The sequence below is a fragment of the Echinococcus granulosus genome (assembly GCF_000524195.1).
Source record: "Echinococcus granulosus chromosome Unknown EG_S00086, whole genome shotgun sequence".
Taxonomy (NCBI): domain Eukaryota; kingdom Metazoa; phylum Platyhelminthes; class Cestoda; order Cyclophyllidea; family Taeniidae; genus Echinococcus; species Echinococcus granulosus.
Genome location: NW_020170466.1, coordinates 320,177 through 343,785, shown reverse-complemented (window position 1 = coordinate 343,785; position 23,609 = coordinate 320,177). Strand labels below are relative to the sequence as shown.

The 23,609-nt window shown below is 42.2% G+C and overlaps 2 protein-coding genes across 2 annotated transcripts; both read right to left on the bottom strand. All coding sequences in view use genetic code 11, as the record gives it.

The window, feature by feature from the left end:
- Window positions 1-6,278: 6,278 nt before the first annotated feature.
- Window positions 6,279-9,631, bottom strand: EGR_07781 (Ankyrin repeat and KH domain-containing protein mask; the record flags this gene model as incomplete). The annotated part of the gene is made up of 5 exons (XM_024497030.1): window positions 6,279-6,400; window positions 6,557-6,890; window positions 7,033-7,395; window positions 7,757-7,834; window positions 9,581-9,631. The coding sequence occupies 5 exons, from the start codon at window positions 9,629-9,631 to the stop codon at window positions 6,279-6,281; spliced, it is 948 nt and encodes a 315-aa protein (XP_024348584.1).
- Window positions 9,632-15,424: 5,793 nt separating this feature from the next.
- Window positions 15,425-23,495, bottom strand: EGR_07780 (Pituitary homeobox; the record flags this gene model as incomplete). Its single annotated transcript, XM_024497029.1, has 9 exons — window positions 15,425-15,443; window positions 15,477-15,516; window positions 15,592-16,156; window positions 17,765-18,284; window positions 18,505-18,598; window positions 19,592-19,823; window positions 19,888-19,946; window positions 21,486-21,582; window positions 23,355-23,495. 9 exons carry the CDS (start codon window positions 23,493-23,495, stop codon window positions 15,425-15,427), a joined length of 1,767 nt encoding a protein of 588 aa, XP_024348583.1.
- Window positions 23,496-23,609: the final 114 nt, after the last annotated feature.

Sequence of the window (23,609 nt, the reverse complement as noted above, 5' to 3'; positions counted from 1 at the left end):
GTACTAAAATATGACAGTGCCTATAAATTACCTTAAGGTTACTGACATTGTAAAAATGGGATAAAATAAGGTGAGTGTTACAAAATGATGTACTCAATATACTTTCCATTGACGAAAGTTTATGGGGCAAGGGAAAAGACAAGCAAGATAGTAGAAATTTGCGGATGAATATAGTCGTTCAATGCAGAAAAGCAAATTTGTGCTATTATTGTCAGAAATAGTAGGATATCTCATTGTTGAGAGCGTGTAAATAGACCGACTGTAAAAGTGAATTGAAACAATTCAAAAGGTTCCTAATAAGGACGGCAACACTGACGTTCCGAGATGCCGCACCAGGTAAAGCGGCCAAACAACAACAAATAAGTGAATCGGCTCAAATTGTAACCGTAAAACGTTCTTCACTCTGATAAAAGCGTTCTGGAGAATAATTACCTCTGTCTGCCATCGCAACAAACGGATCGTGCTGAAGCATCTGCGGTGTTACTGGCCATGCTCTGAGACCGAAGGTATCGCAAGCAGTGTTGTGGGTGGATTGATCATTGGTGAGGACGTAGTTATTAGAGGATCTCTCCACCCCTGATCGAGCAGTTGTGACTACTGCAAAATAACATAATAGATATTCAAAGAGGCAATAGGGCATGCCGTTTGCTATTTCGAGAGAAATCAATGTTTTTACTTCTGTCAGTACGACGGAACAAGCATTCGCCCGCACCTCAACATGCATTGAGGAAGTGAGACAAATCAATTCTCCCACTTGATGACATTGCGGCCTTTCACAAAGATCACTAGTTTGCAGAGAATCAGTGACGAATGTAGAATGAATGTGTTGGTCAAAATTTTACTCTGGTATTACGGACTATTTGACTCGTTGTTGCACTTGGTAGAGTGGATATAGTTTACTCAATGTATCACTCAGAAGCAATCCTTGCAAGCAGTCCTTCCCAGATTTTATTACTTAAGCCACATCCAAATCTAACCAACGAGATATGCAAAGAATGCGGCTTTAATGTATGGAATGTGGATACCCATTAATGTGGCGTTTTACGAGGCCGTGATGAAATGCATAACACATTTCACTGTTTGGAAGTCGTCATCTGCACTCCGAGATGCTACTGGCACCGTGTCTGCGCACCTTCCTTGTACTCTCACCCAACCAAATACGTCTGCAAGCCTTAGCAGCCCTTGCCTCCTCTAACGAATGTCATAGGCTCCTGTTTATGTTCACTGCTTCAAATCACCTGACTTTCCCTCCTTCACTCCTCACCGCTGCATATCTCTAGCCACCTCACTCTGCAAGGGCCGACCTCGTGGCATTTACAGGAGAGTATGTGCAGGTTTTTTGCAAAACATTTCAAGGTTGGATAAAAGGCACAAACAGGAGTTCTTGGCAAACTACTAACAAATCTCTCCATCTTTCCATGTAGGGCATAAATTCGGGAGATTTGTTTAAACCGAGCTCAAATGTTTCATCTGAATACGAATTTGAGCATTGATAAAGGAGGCTCTCGTCACGTTAAGTCACATTCCTGTTGGTGGTGCAGAATGATTTAATCTTAACTTTTCGAATGGATCTTCTGCCCCAAATATTTCCTGTAAAACTCATCAACGCATTTTAGAGAAACCTGCTGGAATGACTAATATAGGTGAAGATCATTGCGATGATTTTACGGGGTTAGCTTTTGCAAAAAACCACAAGCTGCGCAATATTCTGAGCACTACCGATAACCAGGCTCAAGTAGATTGTGCGAATTCAGCAGATTATGAAGTAAATGCTGCAGAAATTGATTCTGAATTTGAAATGGATCGTTGTCGGTGTCAGGAGGTGTAGACTTAACAAACCATTCACCTTAGACTTCTAGGGCATTTTCGAATGCGTCTTTGGGCTCCAGTGAAAGTAAATTGCCTGCGTGACTACTGACATTGGAGATTGTTGATTTTGAAAGAATACACCTTTACTGATGGAATGTGGTTTGGTACTTGAAACGCGAATTGGAAAAGACCGTGTTGCAATGCGATGGGAATCATCTAGTGGAAATGATTAATCCCGTGGGTGAATTGAGGGCGTCTCCTATGTAAGGAGCTGTCAGAGAGGGCATGATTTGAGCTTGGCACTAAGTTATGTGATGGTGGATGAATTAACTCCTTCTTTTTGGTGGTTGAACTGGTACACTTCAAATAGTACGCTCTAGCACTGTCTCTGTAAGTCGCTTTGTTTAAAGCATTGAATACGCATTTGATTGGGCCAAACTTACATACAATTCACCACAACTTTTATTCAAAAGCGCTCGAGTGAGTGGAAGAACACTTCGTTTGCCACAAGTCTGAATGCCGATTAACCCGTTTTGAATCCACATGCTACAAATATGGTGCCTAGAGTGAATAAGTCCGATTTAGGCAAACAAACTGCCAATGTTGAGTCGCGCTGGTCGAGTGTGCATTACTCGACTCATTTAAATTCCATGACTCGCAGTACTATTAATAAAGCATTATTAACCTTATCCTCTCAGCGTTTGATCACTTTGACTCCGCCAATTTGTCAACATCAATGCGAAATTCATTTTTAGGGCATTTTAGAAGTGGGTCTATGACGAAGGAATCTAGTATGAAATCACTGTACCTGTGTCATCTTTGTTATTCGGCCTGATAGCGAAATGATAACATTGCATTGCTTTGCAGGATGGATGAAGGATTTAGGTCCCATTCTTATAGATTGCAGTGCAGCAGTTAGGTTTGTTTGTTGCCAACCGCGTCTCTGTATTCGATACACGATCAAACTGATCACGTTGCTATTCTTACAAAAACGGCAAATTTGGATCGCGTATGAGACTTGCTGGAGTAGGTAATCGTAAGGTGAAAGCACTGAACCGTTTTAAGTTGGCAAGGTTAAGAGAAGAAAGAAGGCCTGTGAGGCTATAAATGGTAATGAAGGTGATCTCTGCCAAAGGCGGGCAGAGTGGTTTAGTCTCGGGAACGCATCAAAGACAAGGCACACCCAAAGCAAAAGTTCCTTTCCACGGGGAGGGGAGCTGCGCGAAAACGGCAGTGGGAGTAACGTCAAAAGTGCTGCCGTGAAGGCATAGCGTTAATCCGCCTTGTTAAAGGTCTGCTGCCTGTAAGCGCATGTGTGGTACTGTTCCTTTCTAGTAAAGAGCTCTCAATAAACGGATCATTTGGATGAAATAGTTAACCATCATCTAGAAATAACCGAAATAAAGAATATGTAAGTGAGCTATTGAATGGCTCTATAACCAAAAGTGGCAGTGTGGGAACTATTAGCAGTACTGCTACTTTTCCATTTTAGTGATGTAAGCGAAACATACTGTTTATTATAGCCCAAATTAGTGAAGCAATCACCTCCAGCTCATTTGATGGTGGTATGAGTGGTTACCAACCGCAATAGTAAAGAAGTCAAGGTGTTTAAAAGGGAGTTGTGAGCTTGCTGTGTATGTCGAGCGCGTGCTTGCCTACTGGTTTGATTACGTTAGTACTAGTCCATATGTCAGTGGACAGAGGATTATCAAAGTGTACCATTTCGAGTGACCTTCCCTTTTTATGTATTGGTGATGCATTTGCAGTCTGTTGCCAAGTGATGGTGACCGCTGAGGAGGAAAGGGATGAGGGAACGAACTTTGAATTGTGCTAGAACATTAGGGCTTTTGGCACAAAGAGTGGCACTTTTAAGGCGTTTATTGGAAGAGCTCTTCTGGAGTTGTCACTGTGCATAAAACCAGTTTAGCAAATTGAGTAAAGCACATGACACCAGACCTCATCTCCTGCCAGTTAACAAGAGTGAAAGAAAAATTCTGCAGTACATTTCCTCTCAATGAGCTCCAAATGCCTGCGCTTTAGCCATAAGACAGGTATGAGGAAGCACAAATGATGAGTTTCCACTTAGGAGTTTCTGGGAGTGCAAAAAGGTGAAGGTTATGTTGCTGAGCCCTGAGGATGCCACTTCTGCTGAAGTGGTTGACGACTGAGGTGGGTAACCAGCAAATAGGCGGTTGTTCACTCACAAAATCTTCTCATATTCCCAAGCTCAAGGGGCAAGTCGATTGCTTCCCAGAATACTCGTTCAATCTCGAACAAACGCGCCGTATAATGTAGTGATTCCGTTTAGCTGAAAGTGACATGCCTTTGGATCCTTGTAGATTGTCTCTGTTATCCAGGCACTTCTCCTCACCCATTATTGCCTTCCTTATGCCAGCTTGTTCAGCCAAGTTCTTCCTGTCAGCACTACTAGCTGGGTCTTATTTCCATATGCTTTTGCGTGTTTGCAACCGCGCAAGCGTTGACGAGATGCCATCGCAAATAAACACCACACTTTTCGGAGGCACGACCGGTGGAACCAGAGTGAGAGTGAGATAGAGAGGATGATCGTACCATTTGCATTGTTGTAATTGTCTTTGATATTGCAGTGAATGTTATCTATCACAAGTGCTTTTATGCAGTAGATCGGCAAGCAGTCGAATGAATGTTAGCCTGAGTACCTACGGGCAAGTGTTCGGGAAAAATGAAAGAGCACAGCCTGACCACTGCAGAAGCGGTCGTTTGGAGAGTAATATCACCTCATGGTAGGGAGTGGTGGTGTGAGCTAAGCTGAAGTTAGAAGAATTAGAGAGAGAACTTGGGAGAGCCCAACGGCAAGCTTGAAATTTGCATCGTCCTTTAGCATCCGCTTGGTGTTACAAACCACCCTTTGGCTGGGTCATTACGGGGTCTATTCACTTTACCTCCAGACCATTCAGGAGAAAACTGCATCAGATACCGAGGCGGTTAATGTCATGCACCTGTGTACAATCTAGCATATATAGATTACTTGATTTATTAAATTTGCTGACCGTTTTGGACTGTCCCTGCTTTGGCACTCTCTAGGAATTAGACCCATTAAGCAATACGGTGTGGAGTTGCAGGCTGTGTTTACTTGTGATCACGGCAAGGAGCAGGCCACTTGGAAAGCCATAAATACGCAGGAATGCATCATCTGGGAATCTAGAGTTCTTACAACCTCTAGCTCATGCAAATATTGTGTTGTAACTGTCTTATTGCCCTTTGTCTGCACCACAGGCCGCGAAGAAAATTGTTGCATTTGGGCGTTGAAGTATGTTCACCAATATTATGCAAACTTCTTTTGGTCTACACTCTCTAACCTCACAATCATGCTGATCGTTTACACACCATCATCCTACTTTACTTGATCCGAGTAACATATTTTGTTGTTTTTTCGTTCTATTCTAAGGCAACGCAAAAAATGAAGAACGATGAGCTGATTAAAAATGGGGTTGGATAAGTAAATGAGATACTCATTTAGTCTTTGTAAGCATCCCTGGCTTTTGAGCGATGATAAAGGTGTATTCTGTGAAATTTTGCAACTAAGTCTTGTCTCACTGTCACAGTCATCCAAAGTAGTGAGGGAAACCATCCATATTAGCTTGGCGCGTGTGCCATATCGTAAGTCCTCAGAAGTGTTAAACATGCTTTTCAAATAGAGGGAAACTTAGCAGTTATCATGTGATGCTGAGCCCACGCATCCGAGAAGTCTTGTGCCGCGTAAGGAAAAACCCTTTCTTAAGGGACGTCCACTGATGCTAATAATAAGCATTCCATTCTGCAGGAAATGGGACCCAGAATGATTATGGCACGCTCTGTATCGAATCCTCCAGCTGGGTAGTATCGAAGTGTTCGCACGAGCTTGCCAATTATTGCTAGTGCCAAAACTCGGTATTTACAGTGATGTCAAATTAGACAAGTTGGCTTTCTGCAGAAAGCAACAATTTACTAAGATTCCAGCTGTAGCACCTTGTAGCAGCACTTGTGACAGCATCAGCCAATAGTGAATGAAGCCTTGTAGCATATCAATTAATCTGCCTCCATGACTTGCTGAAAAACTGACATACACCGATTTCACGGTTCTTTTCCAACCCTGGCGCGACGAAGGACTTAAGGCTCAGCTTTCAAAGTAAAGACGTTTCCATTTAGTCAGTCTGATCTACTATCAATTTCGAACCCATCAAAAGTATAAAAGAATCATCCCCACTTTATTCTTTGTCCATGCCGTAATGTACATGATGTCCAATTTACAGTCGCATCTTCGTCTTAACGACCAGTCACATGCATATATGGCTGTTTGGCATTAAATGTATCACGCAATATGGCCACGTCTCAAATGCAGATGTATTAGAGTGACCTCAAGTATGATCAAATAGAGTGACTTCAGCTTTCCAAATTATTATACTGGTAAAGAGCAAATTACGTTGAGCTAATTGTGGAAGAAATGGAGACTACAAATTTTTGACATCCAGGGATTCCATTAGAATATCGCAGATTTCAAAGTAACCTTGTTCTTCGGCCAAAGCGTAAGCCGTTTCTCTAGTTTTTTCACTCACGGTAGTTATGTTGGCGCCTGGAAAAAATTGCAGCAACAATGATTATGTCTGTCAGAGTACAACAAATGAAAGCTTCAGAAAGTAGCGGCTGCTGCAATACAGCCTGCTCCAAGTAGCACCTCAGTCAATAAACATGAGCAAATAAATCATATTATTAGAGAAAACCCACTGACCTGCAGATAGGAGAGCAGTGACTGCATTCACATTTCGCCTTATTGCAGCCTCCATGAGTGGTGTGTAGCCATACCGATTAACGGTCTCAGTATTTGCCCCTCGGGAAAGAAGGAGGCGTACAATTGACTCATCGCCACCACAAATGGCTAGATTAAGAGGACTCTCAATCGTAGTGTTGGGGAGATCGACAGGAGCTCCATTATCAAGCAAGAATTGCACCACCTCCATATGTCCACCTACCGCAGCCTGTCCGAGAGAAGCGTACAAGTCTCTAATCCGATGCTCCACCGGGACTTCTACTGCCAAAATGAGCTCCACGATGGCAACGTCACCCTAAGCAGAAGTTTATTGGTAACACTTTGCAGGAAAAATTATTGACACGGTGGTGTGGTGATGCTAGAAGGCTGTTTATGTCACTCTAAAAGGTATGGGATAAACAGGGTAGAATAGTCTACACTCGACGTTAGTCACAAACCGTAGAAGATGCGCAAGTGAGGGCCGATTCCTCATAAACGTTCAATTCAGGTGTCGTGGAGGCACCATTCCAGAGCAGATATATTGCGACGTCAATGTTCTGGAAGGAAATGGCATTCATTAGGGGCGTGGCGTTCATGTAGTTTAATCTATTAATGTCGATTCCATGCTGAAGAAGGATATGCGCACAATAGATGCTGCCTGCCACTGCCGCCCAATGGAGGGCCGTGTTACCGTATCTATCAGCGGCAGTAAGTGACGCACCATAATTGAGAATGGTGTACACTGCCTGAACAGAACCATGCATGGCAGCCACTATGAGGGGAAGCTCACCACCTTCACACACAGTCGTGTTCGGGTCAACCTATTGCATAGGAAGAAAAGGGGAGAGCGTACAAGCGAAATGAATATGGCAGTTGCAGATTAACTTAGTGAACAAAATATCCTCTAGTTTTTGCATTTAAATGACGGATTTGAGAATGGATTAAAAGGAGACAAGAAGGTGGAGGTAGTTTAGGGCACCTGCCACTCAAGTGTGCTGCGATATATGTTGACAAAGGAAAACAATCACTGTTACAAAAGAAAGTAAATGTTGCTACGATTACAAGAGGCGTCTTGTGCCTTCAATTATGCCAAAAAGTTGGCCAGTCTATTTTTTTTCGTAGCCTACATTATAGTGGTAGAAGTGCAAATGAATAAGGGAAAAGTGCGTAGAATAAACTAACACCCAGTTGAAATAGCGATTCGAGAGTGTCAGGATCGTCGAAAAGGATGGCATCTGTCAATGCGCTCTGGTAGGAGGACTAAAATCATTCAAAAACTTAAGAACAAGGGAATGCGTTGGCGATATCGAGTATGCAATATCGTTAGTAATCAGGAATGATGAAGGAATATAATTCGTTAGATCTACATACCCCAGAAGGATTCATGCTTACCAAAATATAGCTCTTGATTGTCAATCAGACCTGCATTTACCTGACCTGTAATAACAGGTTTAGAATTTCAAACAAATGTAAACTTTTAACCTAATTTGCGATTAATGAACTTAGTGACATTTGTTTTCTTCGATAAACACATTTAATCAAGGCACTTAGCTGTTTAGAAGAAATGACTGCTATCCACTTTGCCCTGATTAACTGGGTATACTTCTAGCTTTTTGGCAGCAAACTACTCACTAACTGTTTTCATATCAGATACCACTGCTCTTAGTATGCTTTAGGGATTTCCTGAATGATTTTAGCTATGAAGCTAAACTTACGACTATTTTGACGCATAACAAATCCTTTGCACTTGAAAGTTAGAATGCGTTACTTGGTTATTCAAAATGGCTTCCTCTTTGATAATAAAGCACCCCATGGTTACGGTTTTCAAAAACTAGAGAGGTTATCTATTTATTTAAAAAGTGGGGGAAGGCAGCGCAAATCACAGATTGCAAATCTGACTATTGAAGTTCTTCGATGGCAGGCGAGTTCGTGGGCAAAAAGAAGTGAATTGCATGATAATCGGTCTTCATTAATGGACAATATCTTCCCAATTGCGGGGGTTAAATGATGTGCCAAAAGTAGTGAGCAATCACAACATTGACAGGCAGTGTGAATCGAATCGAGAATGGCAAAAGATGCTAAAGAGGATTAAAATACTGAGCCGATTTAGGTCCAAATTGTCCATTCTTTTAAAGAGTCACATTATGCTCTCCCTTTTTGCGAGGGAGACACCATCCCGGTTTAACCTTCGTCGCTTACTTAATTTTTTGCATCAGTTAAAAAGATAGTCAAGTGAAGGTTTGCCCCTACTGAATGAATTAGTGGGACAGAATTTAATAGCAAAACTTTGTGAGAGAACGCAGGATGGAAGGGGTGGACAGGAGAGGAGATGGGAAGAGTGTAAAGGATCAAACTGAAGATACACAAACACGAGACACTATTTGACCACATGCGCTGCAACAAACGGACTGAAAGCAAGTAAGTGAGATGATTGTAAGGCCTTTACCCTACAAATATTGTTGCCAATGTTACTAGTGGAAATGGCTACTGTCTGTAGTCAAAACATGTGGCATTGCACCCACTTTCAAAGCCTTTTTGAAAGGTGGCACTGCATGCTCCTCTGCCTCTTTTATTGGCCCTTAAACTGAAATATATCATAGAAACTGCACTACTCCCTTTCAGCCTCTAATTATTCTTTACATTTGTGTACGACTTTTGACTTGTCGAAATTAATGATCACGTCCTTCATAAAATGATATCAGGGCGACATCGGAGGGATGTAGAAAGGTGCGGAGGTCAATTGTGTTTTCAGTGGAGCCCTCTTCAACTTCCTTTCAGCTGCCTATTGCTTCATTCCCAACTTCTTTACTTTTAAAAGGCACAGAAACTCGTTTTTAAACATACAAAATCAACAAGTGAAAAATAAGGTGAGTTGAGGAGGCATAGTCATCAACACTGAAGCTGGTGCAAAGGCAGGTACAAGTTGAGATGCCTCCGAAGGAAGTGAGAGATAGAGAGAGGCAACACGAAAGTTGAACAATCAAGTGCAGTGGTGCTGAAGAAGACCTTCTGACACTCATCATCATCAATGGTCAAGGATCGTCTGGAGGGACTCATAACGGATTTCTGGAAAACCTAATGCACTTATTTGTGAAAAGAGAAGAAAACAAGTGTAAATTTAGGCTCTTTCTCCGCCACAGCATCCTGCCCATCGACTGGTTTTTGTGGCCAACTTTCGAGACCATGAAGCCGCATCATCTCGGTTTGATGACCAGGTCTAACACCATCCACATGCTTCACCGCCATGAGCCATCCATTCAAGTGACGACCGCTTCTCACTGCTTTGCTCAAAAGTTGTCGTAATGGTCGCTGCTTGGCTTAGTCTCTCTGAGATGGTGCACATCGCAACATGAGGCAGGTGGTGCATGTCACCACTACCAAGTTAAATGTGTTCACCAATCTTTTCTGCATAACGGACTACCTTCCTACGTGGATGACTGAATGAGTGAAATCGTTCAGTTGCATGCCCAATCGTTCGACCGTCAGCCGCGAATGCCCTCTATCTTACGATAATTTGTTCTTGAAAGAGAGAGATGAAGGACGATGTAGGCAGAGGTCAGAGTAGATCTAAATCACCTACTTCATCGTCATAAGTGAGGATAAATGGGGCCTTACCAATAATCACTTTGAGTAGAACAGTCATATACCTGCGTCGGTTCTCCACTGAGCATTTTCAAAATGGAAATCTTCCAACAAGACCAAAAAGATCATGTCAATGTTGCACTTGAAGAAGAGAGTCAGGATAGACTGGGAATGAAGCACTAACATTGTTTTACTGCTCCTCTGGCAGTCGTGGCGCGCCGGCTTTCCGTAATCTAGTGACAAATCTACGAGATGTACTGAAAAGGCAGCTTGTCATTCCCGTTGTTGACGAAATTTATGAAACTGACATTAAAACATCCACCTGATGTGCATCCAGTATTTAACCCACCCATCCATTTTAAACCATGATTAATTTCAAAGTGTGAAATTTACCGCTCATAAGAGCAGCACTGAGCAAAATTCTAAGAGTATATATCATCAAGTATAATATTCATACCTACAGGTGCAAATTTTGTTTTTGCAGATAAAAGGATAGTTTGATTGTTTCACATCGCAAATGATCTGGTAGTTGTTACACTGTTGGGTCCCCTTGCCTCCCTTTACAGGCTACGCCTCCAATTTGATTAGATGAGTGACCTGACCAAATGTTTGCTTCCAATCCATCTTACCATTTCAACAGCAGAGCTGACCTGGAGGGCCCCAAAGGTGGCGTGAAAGGCAAGTGGATTTAAGTGACACATCGAAGAAGGAGAAGGAGGCATCTGCAGTGAACGATTCTTTTTGACGATGCGGCTACTTATGAAAGAATACCGCACCAAAGTGGCGGTTCGGTCTGTACCGAATTCTTTGCTTTCATACACTCCAGCTAGGCAGCGATGATGTGTTTACATGGAGTGTCCGGCTACTGCTAATGTCAAAGCTCCACTTTTGAGGACGTGTCAAATAAAGTGAGGCAGTTTCTTGCAAGCTCCAAAGTTCAACATCCCTTAGCAACACTTTAAATGGCAATTAATCTGCTATTTTGACTTGCTGGCAAAATGAAATGCAGCTATTCCTCCCGTTCTCTTGCAATTTGCTTGCGTCTCTGGAACTCCAGCTCCTTTTCCAACGCAAAGACCTCACTAATTAGTCAGTTCAATTTCTTTTGTATACATCTATTTAAAAATGCTAGACTAGCTGTTTACAACCCTTTCATCATCCCTGGTCGAACGTATATGATCGCCAATTTACCGTCGCTTCTTCGTCTCAACTACTAACCACATGCAAACATAACTTTTTTAATGAATTAAGCAACATCAGCATGTCCTAAATAAAAATTTGTTCGGTTTATGGCATGTAAGATTGAATGCTGTGGCTACGGCATTCCTAGGCATCTGCTGCTATTTTGCAAATTATGAAGAGGTATGATCTAAAATTGGAAACTATCAGGTTCTATATGATTGAGCTTCTCGTAAAATATCATAGATTTCAGTGAATTTTACCGTCTTTGGTCAGGGATAAAGCTGTCTCGCGAGTCACTTTACTCACTCTATGTGCTTCAGCTCCTAGAAGAAAAGGCAGGAAGAAATGATGATGTCTGTCAGGAGACAACCGATAAAACATCCAAGAATTGGCGATGGCTGGATCGTATGTCCCGTCAGGATGTTGTGTCGCAGTCAATAACCAGTTCTTAGAGGGGTCAAGTTGTGGAGGACATACTATCCACCTGCAGTCAGGAGAGAAGTGATTGCATTTGCATTTCGACTTTCGCTGTCTGCTTGAGTGTTGTGTAGCCATGACAATTAACAGGCTCAACAATGGTTTTTCGGTAAAGGAGAAGGCGAATGATTAATGCATCACCACCACGAGTGGCTGCATGAAGAGGATTTCCAATTGAGGTGCATGGGAGATCAAGGGGCGCACCGCCGACCTGTGTCTGACTAACGCGGCCTGCGAGAGGAATGTGTACAATTTCCGTCTGCGATACTCCATTGGAACTTTCACCACCAAAATGCGGTCCTATATGCCAACGTTACCCTTGACAGAAGTCATCCATTTGACATTTTGCAAGGGCGTCGTCACCATGTGCATTATCATGGAGTTGTAATGCAGGAAGTTGATTGTCACTCACACAGGCATTGGGCAAACAGAGTGGGGTAGCCACAAACCGTTTGATCACCGAACATGAGGCCTGTATCATCGGAACTGTTCACTTCGGGTGTCACGGAGATGCCTTGCAGGTGCAGATATCTCACATGGCAGTCACCGAAGCACCATAAATGAGGATGTCGTGCACTGCTTGATCGGAATCAGACATGGCAGCCTCTATGAAGGAAAGCTCACCTTTTTCAAACACAGGTACATTTAGGTCAACTTATTATTTAGAAGATTTAAAGGGTAGTGCGCACTGTTGAAATGAAAGTGGCAGTTGCAGACTTTCTGGACAGTCAAAACATCTTCACTTTTCCTCCCACATGACAGATTTAGTGATGAAGGATTGAGAACGAGGGAAAAAAATGAGGTAGATACATAACGCATGCCACTCCACCATGTTAAGAGATGAGCCGACAAAAGATTGCCAAAACCGATTCCTCGAGGAATCGACTATTGTATTTTTTCAGATTATACAGCTTTGTACTAAAAGTGCAGGTGAATGAGGAATAGTGCGAGGGGAATAAGTCAAAACCTGTTGAATTAGTGATTTGAGGGGGGCAGAATTGTTGGATTCGATGGCTTCCCTCAGTGTACTCTGGTAGCAAGATTGAAAGTATTCAGTAATTGGGAAACGGGACATATCATCGAAGACATCAAGTAAACAACGAATTTAGGAATCATGTACATTATTTGTTACGTAGACCTCAGAACGATCCACACCATTAAAAGATTACTCTTGTTTTCAAACGGCTGTGAACTTCCCGAGCTGCAATAACTGGTTTAGATTTAAACAAAAGCATTTTTAAACATCCGCTTTACCAATAATAAATACACATCAAATAGAAGTACCTAAAATATTTATAACTTAAGAAGGAAATTTAGAAAGCAACTTGTGTTTTCCTGTTTCAATTCATTGGTTATACTTTGGTTTTTAATCGCGAACTACCTACTTAGTGCTTATACACCCAACGCCGTACTCTTTTAAGCTTCAGAAACTCTCTGTGAGTGGTGTGATTCGAAAAGTAGACTACGTTTTAAGAACCAAATTTTTTAAAGTAATCGGCCCATATCAGTTTTTACAAATGAACATTTAATGTGTTAATAAAAATAATATGGGCTAAAGTGATTGTAACAAATTGTAGGTGTGGCTAAATAAAGTAAATTTACGACTTCTTAAAAGCGGAGCCTTTTAATTGGGAAAGAAAACGAGATACAAAACAAAAGGGTTTTATCGGGGAACAATGTCATTCAAAGGGTGAATATGAATTCCTTATAATCAGTATGTCATAAGTAATGAGTTATGTCAATGATAACAGTTGGTGAATGGATTGATTCGGCAAACTGTGGGTCTAGCTAAATAAAATGAATTTGCAATTTCTTAAAAGTAAAATATTTTGCCTGAGAAAGAAAACGGAATGCAAAATAGCAGGGATTTATCAGAGAATAATGTCGTTCAAAGCTAGAACATGCATTTCGTATCATCAGTGCCTCAGTGTGATGTCCGTGGTCTTTCAGTAGTGTGACCTCAGCTGTTAAAAGTTTCTCTCTTGCGAAAGGGATAGCAAACATAAATGATGGTGAGATTGTTTTTTTTTTTTCATTTTGGATTTGATTTGTCATGCGTTACACAAGCAAAGTGACAGGATGGGGACGAAGGGGGATCGTTGGGTGAGACTGATGACTAGCACTTTAGCAGGTGCAACATTGCTAGTGATGGCAGCTTGAGACTCGGTGGGTCATTTCCTGCCCCCTCTTTGTGGATCTGCAACTATGCGCTCTCTCTTCAAGTCTAAAGTTACTGTTTATTTGTTTGCCTGTCGGCCTTGTAGATGTCAAGTTGTTTGCGCACTTGCCAAATGGACGGTAAGATTCTGGGCTGCCCATGTGATCTCTTGGGAAAGTAAGCAATTCCACTAAGGGGAAAGAGACTTTCTCTGGGTTAGATGGAGGGGGTACCGCGTAACTGTCAGATGGCGCCTGATTTTAGGCGTGGTTAATTTACCGGCTGCATGCTCGAACTCCGATGGGCCCTCTCAAACGAAATGCGATTTATCCAAATCCGCCGTTGAGCCGACTATCAAGTGACCTTTGATTTGTTTGAAGTGGGGAGAATTTGCTACCTTTATCCCTCTGTCGTTTAAAAGTGTTTATTTGGCGCCTTTTGCCCAAATGGGGTGGTTGTTTGATTTGCCCATCTAGGATAACAGGGGAGACGTTTACGGAGAGGAAGGGAAAGTTGTGGGTAAGTTGTCGGGGAGGGAGGTTTGAGAAAGAGGCAGTAGAACGTTTCCTAAAGTCTCTAGTCTGTATCCTTTTGTCACCAGAACCACCTCTCTCCCCTTATATTGTATTTTTATATTCTCTGTTCCCTTTCGTTTGTGAGGGAAATGAGTGACAAGGAAGAGTGGAGGCTTGCGTGAATGTGGCAATACTCTTACCGAAATTGCTAGTACTCTCTCAATTATGCTGCTCTACAATCTTATGTCCGCGCTGTCTCAAAAAAGGATGGTTCTTCTGATCCTTTCTCAAGAATTTGTGTCCTTTCATGTGTTTGGTCTGCCTCGGGTAGACGGATCTCAACCGCAGTTGTTCACATGCAAAAAAGTCCGGTTTTTTGGAAAGTAGAAGTGCTCTATGTCGTAGAGGCTGGAAGTATTGGAGTGGTGAGTTGAGTTTTGATTAATAACCGGTGATGTGCGTTTGACAGCCTTTCATGACTATGGGTGAGGTGGGTCTCCTCAGCTGACACAACTTAACTATTTGATGTGGATGTAGGTCACTTGCTGCGTCACTTGCCGTGCTGAGCGCTACTAAAAGTGCTGAGCGCTACTAAAAGTGCTGGCTCTGCTGACCTAAAGATGATTGCTGACTTGGCAGAGATAATGCCGATCCTACTAGAGCATGACTCCTTGTCTCTTTAACTGCTTATTCAGATAACATTATGCTTCGTGTTTTGGTGTACAGATAACCGCTCAACCGCTTTTGGATCGTCCCTATGAGAGCCTAATTTTCCCATCACCGTTAAAAAATGCGACCTCCGTTTCCTGCTACTTTGATCAGCAGTTTCTAGACTGGCCTACTTATCACACCGCCACAGCGACACCCTCTACTAGATCATTCAAATCGTTGAGGAATGCATTAATTACATTCGCAATTATTGCCTTTTATTTTTTTTCATTTGTCAACAAACTGCCTAATTAACTTAATTAATAGATGTTTTCCTCACATAATATTCAAATATAAATGGCTAACTGGAATTTCCTGTTCTTTATATTTTTTTGAGATAAAAAGATCATTTCAAGAAAGCAAATTTCCGTCTGATTGGCTAAATTGAGGTCCACCTATTTCCTGCAACTCATCCGTTGTTGGAAGCCTCCCAAATGGGCCTTCACGGTGTATATGTTGCTGGAATGTCTGGTGGTCAAATTGGTGCTGGTGATTTTGATTAATATGTTGGTGGAAGTCATAGAAATCTGGGTGGTTATGCTGCTGTAGTTGCTGTTGCTGTGGAAGTCGAACCAGCAGTGGTGGTGGTGGTGGTGGTGGGTAATCCTGACCCTGTTGGAGTCTTGATACCATCTCCTCCTCCTGATCATCGTCCTCAACCTCCTCTTCGTCGTCACTGTCGCTGCCTCCCTCGTCGGCCCTCCACTTCACCTCAAAACCTCCTGCTGAATCTGACGCAAATAGTGGGTACGATGGCGGTAGTGAGGTGAGAGGAGGTAAGACAGATGTCTGTAGAGAACTATCCACCTCATCCGATCGTACAGGAGGCCAGAGAAACCCTGTTGAAGTTGGAGGCTTAGACGTTTGCCTCCATGCGACCATGGCAACAGCTGCTGCTGCGGTAGCAGAGATATTGGTGTGTTGGTGCGATGGATTAAGTGGTGGTGGATTTGGTGGCTGCTGTGGAGGCAAAAGACTATTATGAGGCGAGGTGAGAAGAAGGGGAGCAAAGGGATTGTGATGTGGGTTGACGTGGTTATGGTGAGGATGGCTAAAATTGGTGCGCAAAGCCTCCAAGTGCCGCTCGCGTTTTCTCCACTTTGCGCGACGATTTTTGAACCAGACCTAAGAAGAAAGGAGCAAATGCATGAAATATTGGGGTTGTTTGTAAAATATAGGAAAAATTATAAAAATTTGCATTTTCGTGCATTCAAATAGTTCTGATTGATGGATTAGTAACTTGCCACTCGCCCATTAGTAATTCACGCAACCAAAATGTCTTTGCGTATTCACCATTGTAAATGGATACATAATACCTTAATTTTCTGAACAATCAAATAGCCTAAAATTCATAGCTAAATCCCTATTGATTATTTCTTAAAACATGAAATAGTTGTGTTTTTCTTTTAGGTTAATTGAAATTAAAAACACTAAAGAAGATGTTTCACATTTCTACCTAAAACCTAAAGAAGCAAAAATACGCTTCGGATTGTGCAATTACGAAATTACAGTTGGAAAATTTGTGGCCTAAATTTAGGGGTTCTTGCAGTTTTTTAGACGTTACATCTTAGCTATATTTAGGAACTCATGAAAAGTAAGTAATTTGAAATTTTTACTTTTTGTTACGTGTGGTTTTTACATTGAATCTTCATCTTTCTCGTAAATAAATTTTTACTGCTAAATTATTAAGTAGCCAATATTCCACTAAATTTCTGTACAATTCAGTGCAGAACAGGAAAATGCGTCCCTGGAAAATGACATGACGTGCTTTCTCAACTAGGTAACCCTCTACCGACACACACCCGATGCTATAAAGTATGAGCGAGGCTATTCGCCTTTTTTCTCTTTATCCTCTTTAAGGTGCACTTACAGTTGGCAGAATGGCCACTTGGCCACGACGACAGTCTTTCAGTCATTCTATACACATACATTAAAGGATTCTCATGAAATGATTTCAATAGGGGCTTTAAACGCTACACGTGCACAATTTATCCATCTTATAAGTAAAATGGCAGCGATAAATCTAAAGTCATTGATTTTAGCCATTCTTCATAGAATTCATCTGCCTATCATGTCTTTATCAGTGGAGAGTTCTAAATTCCCGCATGATTTTGTCTGCTATCTTGGCACCGTGCTTACCTTTCCATAGCCGCCATTTGGTAGCTCATAAATCTCTTGGCCAATCAAACCCTCCTTTGTTTGCACTCCTGCATTTTAAAGGTATTTTTGGGAGGCCTGGGAGGCTAAATTTATGGTAGGCGACAAATACTTTCTCCAGAAGACCAATGTTATCTATTGCTTCGTTTGGACATTGTGGACTGCGCAACCTGTGGAACTACACAACAGAAGTGCAATCAAAGCTGCCTACGCCACTGTTTCTTGTCTATAGCCCTGATTGGTGTTATATGAAGAGTTTTGAGTGACGTAACACCTACTCTTCAATGGCTCTGCCTCCAGATCACCTGGTCCACAATAGTGTTCATAAAAGAGAGGCAAGCAAATATCTCAAACTCCAAGAAATTCATACATGACATGGAGCACCTATAAAAATTCGTGAATAATACTTACTCGAACTCTACCTTCGGTTAGGTCCGTCCAAGCAGCCAATTCCTCGCGCATATTCATGTCAGGATATCTATTTCTCATGAAGGTTGTCTCCAATTCGTGAAGTTGTTGGCTTGTGAAATGAGTTCTCTGTCGTCTAGAACGCTTATTAGCATTCATTAAACGTCTAGATCCGGTTGAAGTGTTGGTGTTAGTGGCAGCAGTGGTGGTAACATGCTTGCTTTCATGTCCCTTAGTAATCGATCCGGTCGACTTACTGGATGATGGTTTCGGGGCTGTCAGAGTTGGGTTCGGCCTGTGCTGATGGTGGGGCAGATTGGATAAACTGTAGGTTGTCAGCATTGACGATGTAGATGATATGGGCGTTTGTAGTACAGGCGGCGGTGGAAGCGGAGGTGGTGGTTGTAGTGGTGGTGGGGGTGGAAGTTGACTGGAAAATTCATGCATTGACTGAAGCAGGTGGGACCCGAATCCTGACCGAAAAAAAGGGTGAAATCGACCTTTTTCAAAAACCACAGATTTTCTCTTTTTTCATGTATAAAGAATGCGTCATTAAGGAAGATACTTTTGCAAAGAATCTTTGGATAATATTATTTGTGAAGCAGTGGTTTATGTCTATTTTAACAGTTTTTGAGGTACCCTCTTCCTTTAAACTCTCTTAATCCTGAAGAATGCGAATCAAGCTGCTCTTCTGTAGGAACCAAGTTTACTTCGACGTCAAAGCCACAAAATCTTCCTGTAACACTTTTATCATTATTTGAAGAGGATACTGTAATACAGAAACATCATTCAAAGGGCATCCTTTCGAGGAGGATTCATTTTCTAAACTTAAGAACCCTAATTTAGCATTGACAAGTTTTCTGACACTTTTTAAGCCAGTAACAAACCCATCTGGCGACGCGCACGCCAAAATGGGAAAGATACGGAGGCTACTGAGCAAACGCGTGATAATAAATCCTAAAGCTTATAAATCTGTTCTTCACCTTCCCTGCCCCTGGCCGTCATTTCCACCTCACATTACTAGTAGGAGTATGGCTATTTATTCACCAAAACTTACCCATATTGGCAGTCTTGTCATTCTTAGGCAGACCGGTCTTACTAACTGGGATAGCTGCCATAACCGGTGATGGAACAGATCGATAGGCCTCAAAGGTGGGCGTGTTGGCAGAGAAGGGGTTTGTTTCAAAAACACAGGTATTGTTCTCCAAACAGAAGTCACCGCTAAGCAACTGCTGCCTGTTTGCCTGCATCGGTTGACAGCGGTGACGGTGATGGCGATGGTGGTGGTGGTGGAGGCGGTAGAGTTCGTCTATAAGAGGATCATTTGTTCTGCCTCAGTTAATACCCTTGCTTATCCCCTCATACCCGTACCCGACTTACCGGAAGATGGGCAGAAATGTTGAAAGTTTGAAGCTGGGATTAATTTGGGGATTTGTGGCAAAGCAGAAGCTTGCTAGAAAAGCCCTTAAATGGCCTAGCCTGCTGATTGGCTAAAAGGTGAGTGTATGCACGTGTATGTGACACTCGTGCTGTTGTGATTGGCCCATTAATAAAAGCGGTCGTTTTTATGACCAATCGCGTGGAGAGCAGAGAGTTATGAGGCTCAACTAAGCCGCTTGATCTTCGGGATTTAGCAGCATCATTGAATGGCTTAGTGAAAGAAGAAATAGGACTTACGTGGTGTAATCCCTCATGGTGATTTGTCAGGATTAATGAAAATTTAGAGAGTAGAGAGTACTTCTAGGTTTCCATTAAACTATGGATGAAACAAAATTTCTAAAGGGTAAGTTGTCAGCGTTGAGTAATGCACCTCTACATCCAAAAACGTACCCGCTAATTTTGCTCCAATGCTTTTTGAATTCAAGTAGCTAATCACATGATAGAATTTGAGGACGCCACCAACAAAAGCAGATTGTTCGCCGACCAACTTATGCAGATCCTGCAGTTTCAATCCATTCATAAAAAATGAGCCAGAAGGAAGTAAAAAACAGTTGAAGGTGAATGTAATAAGTTGGTTGTTTAAAACGTAGTTTTGAAAAAGGACCAGTTTGGGTCTCCGCAACTATACTTGAGCCAGGTGGATCAAAAAGGCTCCTATGTGTTGTAGGAAAACCTTAGTGCTGTACATTCAGTACAGCGAAAAAGCATGATTTGCTATAAATATGATAGCCTTTAGGAAATTTTCCTTTAAAAATGGAAGCAACCAAAAAAATGGTTTATATGGCTATTTGTTAAAAATGCTCCACTGTTGTAGACACAAAGGAGATAGCACTTCCCATCTCTATTTGTTTTTCATTTACTCTTTCACCCCCTCCCCCCCGCTCTCTATCTCTCTGTTCCTTTTAGTTTAATTAACGTTTCACAATTTGGTAATATAACTTAGCCAATTTTAAGCGAGCACGCGCACACACATCTGATGGGAGGGTGTGAGGAGGTGTTGACCGCTACTTCTCATCCATCCCCTTGCTTCTTGGCTCCCCAGTTCCCCCCTTCCCAGTCCTCCCCTCCCTCTCTTCCCCTCAGATGCGAGGATTATTTGTGCATGTGTGAGTGTGCGCAGGTCTATTTAGATGCTAATTGTAAGCCGGAAGAATGATAAACCCTTTTGTGTCTAGCCCTTCTTATTGGTCCCAAAAGCAAACGCACACATACATATGCCCCCCCAAAAATACCTACCCATTGTTGAGAGCATCTGAACAAGGGGAAGGTTAAGTTTAGGAGCAAAAGTTCTTGTTGTAAAGAGCCTTTCAATCGAGCCGGCTTTTTGATCTCTGTAGGCTGGTAAACCGGTTTGGCCTGTAACCTCGCAGACATTTGGCATGGTGACAAAAAGTCGCCGTCTTTTGTCTTGCTTTTATCGCCCCCGGGTGGTTGACTCACAGAGGATGGCTCCACTGTGGTTATCGGTGGTAATGGTTATAGGTGAGAGGTTCCCTATTCAAATGATGAACGTTCCCATTTCAGCTGCTTGGTGACCAGTCGCATAACCCATACGTTACAGAAGAAAAAAGGCAAGAACAAATAACGGTGACTGAGTCAGTGGAGGCCCACCTCCAATGCACACATATTGCGTCCTCTCTTGACCAATCCTCAATTTCTAGGTTCGCGCAGCAACTACCAATGTTGTGAGATCAAGTTTCAAATGGTTCCAGATGACCTCGAGGAAACACTCTAACTTGACCTGTTTCTCCAAACGGATGAACTTCATGTAATAGCACATGCGGGGAGGCTGGCGCGTCTCCTCATAGTGCTGCTTTTTGGAGCATGCACCACAAAATCGACTGTCATGCATGATGTTTGATGCATGACACCACCCAAGTGGATTCCTCCTTGCTGCCGTTTGCATTTCATGGGTGGCGATAATCCCTAAGTCTTAATGTCCCCACCGCACCTGCAGTGTCCACTGCCACCAGTCAAGTCAATCATCCCGCAGTCATCTTCGTGTAGTCCACACGAAACGATGGCATTAATATGTGTGTAAATCAGAAGAGTAGCGAAAGGAGGCATGGAGAACGTCACAGTAAAGAAAAATGACGGGATGTCATGCTCCAGTATTGCTTTAAATGAGTTTTTTATTTATACTGGCCTTTTAATTGCATAGAGTGGTACTCTTACTTTGCTGGAATGACCTTTGGACGGTGCAGTAGCAACAAATTGCTCTCTTTCAATGTTGATGTCTTGTTGCACAGTTTAGGCGAAGCCACCACTCAACCAAATAATTTACCCTGTCCCTGAAAAGCAACTAAGTTATTTTCAGAAAAGAAAAAATCATTTTTGAAATGTGAAATTACCTTTTCAATAATCTGTAAACTTGCTATATGCTAGTATAAAAGAAAACAGAAGAAATGATTTGCAAGACTTGCAACGCTTTTCCAAAAATTTGTTGTAGCTACCTCTGAGAAGAGGTCGCAGTGGAGCATTCCATCTCGAAACCCTGACAAATAACGGTTGGCACTATGTTGAGCTCAGAAAGATCAGAAAGTTTCTTATTTCTGTTGATAAGTCATTTTAAAAGGGGATAATGTGATAAGAACACCTTGTAACCATGGTAACCGCGTGGAATTTAACAATTAGTGTTTACGTTTACAACAAGCGGGAGAGGTCATGACGTTTGCTGAGGAAGTGGCCTACCACCCATTGACAGCCGATGACAATATGCCTCCAAGACACTCGCCCTTCAGCTATTCATTTCCTCACTTATTCCACTTCGTCAAAAAGCATCGTCTATTTTGAGCTGTTCACCTACTGACAAAATGACCCACTTAAGGTGGAAACTGACCGCCTTGGCATTGGTTACCACCCTATCACTAACTTGCGCGATTTTTCAAAGACAGGCATCACTTTATTCTTAATAGACCACACTGAGTCCGATGTGTGTGATGCATTGAGGATACCTTTGTTTATTTAGAGCTGTTCATCTGCTAAAGCCCAAATTATTGCTGTCGAGGTCTATCTTCCGAAGTTAAAGAGTTCAAATAATGGCTTCTATTTGCGCAATCAACACAATTGTTGGATCGGAAAGAAGACCAAATCGTGGAAATGCCTCCTGCTACTTTTGAAAAGAAGGAAGGGAAAATACGGCTTCACCTTGCTTACCGATCTAGCCCAACAGGTCTCCAGGTGAGCAGCAGCACTTCTTAACAATCGGCAATCACAAGAGAAGTGGAATAGGCAGGTAGGAGATGAAGGTCAGATGAAAGGAGGTGATAGTAGAAACAAGATAATGTCTGCTTCTCATGTCAAAACCAAGCCGTAGGCTTGATACCGCTTTTTTAAGGAAAAATATCTTACCTCTAAACGAGGAGGTCAATTTTTCACCTGATGGCGCATTCAATTATTCCAAACCCTTGGTCATTTCGTCCCTCCTGGTGAGGTCTGTCTAAACTCCATTACTGTGATGACATGGAAAGATGCTTTTCCTTACCTTCCCTTAGTGACCATGCAGTCAATTTCGGTGACCACTTATCCGTTAAATGACCTTTCCATGGCCAAATGACCTCTAGCTAAACAGCTGTTTAATTTAGGCGTTTGTGGAAATAGTCGCATTGAAATACACCCGCACGCCTACACGCAACTAACAAGAAGCAAGCCCATTTTAGGGGAAATACCTTGGATCGTAAATAAGAATAAACAGAGACCCTTGTTTAGTAGATTTTTTCCACATCTATGGCTCTGGAATCTCGTTGCTGCCGTCAAAATAGGCAACACCTTCACCTGATTAAATCCTCACTTCGCCTTTTAAAGGCAGGCCGCAGAACATGATAGAGTTAAATTGTAAAGGTTGATGAATTGACGTCGACTGTTAAAGAGGAGGCAACCACCACTCCTTTCCTCCCCCATTACTTAAACTTCTCACCACTTTAAGTCAGAAGTCGATTAGGTAATTGGGTGTTATAAAATTGTCTTCTAGCCTTCCTCCCGACTTCTCCCCCTTAACATTATTTGACATAAAGTTTGCTGTCCTTCTCTCCCCTCCCCTTTGCCTGCCATTCCTCCCAACAATAGGGAATAAGGGCACTTATAGAAGCAGAAAGGAAGCACGTGTGTGTCAGAATAGATTATACTCAATCACCCTCCTGGGAAGTTGGCTAACTTTCGCTTCAATGGATGACAATAAAGTGGCAAATTGTTCAGCGGATAGAATTTGCACCTTTTTTTGAATTCTTCGGAGAAAAAAATTCAGGTACTTTTTGAGACGAATATCAGAGAGTTTGGAAATATGGAACACTCCCATTTACAATTTTACCCAATTGTTTCCTTTGTTTTGTTTTTTTTTTGTAAAAAGTTGATCAAAAGGATCTGATGGATGTAGTTCTGCACCTTTTGGCAGTTCAGGGGAGGAGAAAAG